The following is a 2,883-nucleotide window of genomic DNA, read 5'->3' as shown; positions in this document are numbered from 1 at the left end:
GACTAATAAAGACCCTTTGTTGCCTTCAAGGACAAAAGTTAAATAGATGTTTAAGAGAAGTCAGCCCAGAGAGACTGTTAAGGAAATTGCAATGGGAGCATCAAACACAGGTCATCAGCAGGCTGAGGAGAAGAATGAGAGATGGAAGAATGGGGTTGAATGCCATCCCTGCATTGAGTAGCCTGCAAAAGAGATCTTTAAATTTTTTTTCACATCCATCATTTAAGTAGCTATAGATTTTTTTCAGCATGGGGAAAATAGTTGTCGTTTAACTTGAGCATTGTGTTTATTTTTTAATAATCCTTATTTTTTAGAATAGCTTTAGATTTACAGAAAAATTGTGAAGATGATATAGGTGGTTCCTGTATACCATATGCCCAGTTTCCCCTATTTAATATCTTACATTAGTATGATGCATTTGTTATAATTAATGAACCAAAACAGATACATTATTATTAAGTGAAGTCCATAGTTTATTCAGATTTTCTTAGTTTTCATCTATTATCATTTTTTCTATCCCATGATTTAATCTAAGATACCACAATGCATTTCGTTGCCATGGATGCTTAGACTCCTCTTGATTGTGACAATTTCTCAGACTTTCCTTGTATTTGAAGAGCTTGACAGTTTTGAGGAGTAGTATCCTACCCCTGAGTTGAGGCTTACTCTCCTTGAGCCTATGTCTAAGCACCATCAATGGCGATGTCAGTAGAGGACATCCGGCACCTTGAAGTCTTGTTCTTTCTCTTCTGTAGTCACATCATATTTCAGGATGCAATACACTTCCAGAAAGGCCAGTACAAACATTTTTGTGGGTAAGTTGGTTTTAAAAAAAAGATATAATTATTTTCACTGATTTTGAAGTTGCCTTATTAGCATCTTCTACTCATTCCTGGAAAATGGACATTTTAAAATGAGAAGAGCTCTGGAGTGCACACTTTCCTTTTAGATCCCCTTTTAAGCTTTGACAAAGAATACTTAATTACTTTTATACAATTGGAGGCTAGATATTGAAGTATCCCCAACAAGTGAGAAATAGGCACATATATTCTACATCATGAGAAGGCTACATGTCCAGAAATACAGTTTTATTTGTTTACATTTTCTTTTTATGACATTGAAGAATTTGGGAATCTAGAACATGCATTTACTGAGGAAACCATTCTGAATAAAATACGCTCGAAGGAGAAATAAATACCTTGATCTTGGCTTTTGGTTTAGAAGAGACAAACATTCCTGGGGGGCGGATTAGCTTGATGATTCTACAGAATAGGAAGAAACCCCTTATTTGGCAAATTCATGAATATCTGTCATGGGTTATTTAGATTTTAACTTAATTCAATAACCTCAAAATCAATCATCTTTTACTTCTTTGTGAGAAATACAATCCCTTTTACTGTGTCTTTGAAGGCATCTTTCACTTGTTTGTTTCGAAGTGTATAAATGAATGGATTAAGCAAAGGGGCAACTGAGGTAGTGAGCACAGACACCACTTTATTAATGGCCACTCCTTCTTTTGCCGAGGGCTTGATATAGATGAAGATGCAGCTTCCGTAGGTGATGGAAACCACAATCATGTGGGAAGAGCATGTGGAAAAGGCCTTTTTCCTTTGTTGGGCAGAAGGAAATCTTAGAATAGTCTTGATGATGTATGTGTAGGAGAGGACTACACACACTAAGGTAATAATGAGAGTAAGCACGGCAAAAATCAAAACAATTCTCTCTATTAACACTGTGTCTGAACAGGTTATCTGTAAAATAGGAGATGCATCACAGCCAAAATGATCAATCACCTTTGAGTCACAGAATTCCAGCTGGAGGCCCATGCCAAGAGGTGGGAGGATAATCAAGAGGCCAGCAAACCAACAGCAAAGAACGAGTGTAGTGCAGACTCTGTTGTTCATGATGGTTGTGTAATGCAAGGGCTTACAAATGGCTACGTAGCGGTCATAAGACATGGCGGCAAGGAGAAAAAATTCTGTTGCTCCAAAGAGGACAATAAAAAATAATTGGGTGGCACAAGCATTATAAGTAATAGTATTATCTCCAGTTATCATAGTATACAGGAATCTGGGAATACAAACAGTGGTGAATGAAACTTCTAAGAAAGAGAAGTTTCGGAGGAAAAAATACATGGGAGTTTTAAGATGGGAATACAAAAGTGTGAGGGTGATAATGATGAGGTTCCCAGCAACACTCAACATGTAGGTGAGAAACAAAAATACGAAAATCAGAACTTGTAGTTTTGGGTTATTTGTCAATCCCAGCAGGATGAATGTTATTGCTGTATGATTTCTCATCACTGTCTTATGCCAAGTCAAGTGCGATTCCACCTGAAGAGAGAAGTGTCATAAGAAGCTAGTATTGGGACTTGAATAAAAACACCTTAGCAAGCCAGCTCACCTGCACTTCTTTTACTTAATCAGTTTGTTAACATAGTGCCTTTGGCATCTTATTAGGAGATGTCTATAGGAAATACATAATATAGAACTTATGCTTATAATTCTCTGATTAGAAAGCACATTTATAAAGATGTCAAATAAAAACAAAACAAAACAAAACATAAATCATATGTCTGTTTTGCAGTTTCTCAACTGCCTTGTGGTACAGATGTTATTTGTTCTTATTATGGAGGAAATTATGTCATTTTTGAAGTTTCCCCCCACCATCCTCATTTTTCTTTGCTTTTCCACACCATACTGAAATGCTCCATTTTCAAAACCAAGAAGAATCTGTTAATTAGTATATTTGTGTTTTTAAATTAAAACATTTTTTTAGAGCAATTGTAGGATCACAGCAAAATTGAGAGGAAGGTACAGAGAATTCCCACATACTTCCTACCTCCACACATGCATAGCCTCTTTCATTATCAATAGCCCCCAC

At 36.3% G+C, this 2,883-nt stretch overlaps 1 protein-coding gene across 1 annotated transcript; it reads right to left on the bottom strand.

The window, feature by feature from the left end:
* Positions 1–1,364: 1,364 nt before the first annotated feature.
* On the bottom strand, positions 1,365–2,300 carry LOC109396853 (olfactory receptor 6C2-like). The gene has a single exon (XM_019669006.1). The coding sequence runs from the start codon at positions 2,298–2,300 to the stop codon at positions 1,365–1,367; it is 936 nt and encodes a 311-aa protein (XP_019524551.1).
* Between the last annotated feature and the right edge of the window lie 583 nt (positions 2,301–2,883).

Source organism: Hipposideros armiger, unplaced genomic scaffold (assembly GCF_001890085.2).
Source record: "Hipposideros armiger isolate ML-2016 unplaced genomic scaffold, ASM189008v1 scaffold_548, whole genome shotgun sequence".
In the NCBI taxonomy this organism is placed as follows: domain Eukaryota; kingdom Metazoa; phylum Chordata; class Mammalia; order Chiroptera; family Hipposideridae; genus Hipposideros; species Hipposideros armiger.
This window is presented reverse-complemented; position numbering and strand designations above follow the sequence as displayed.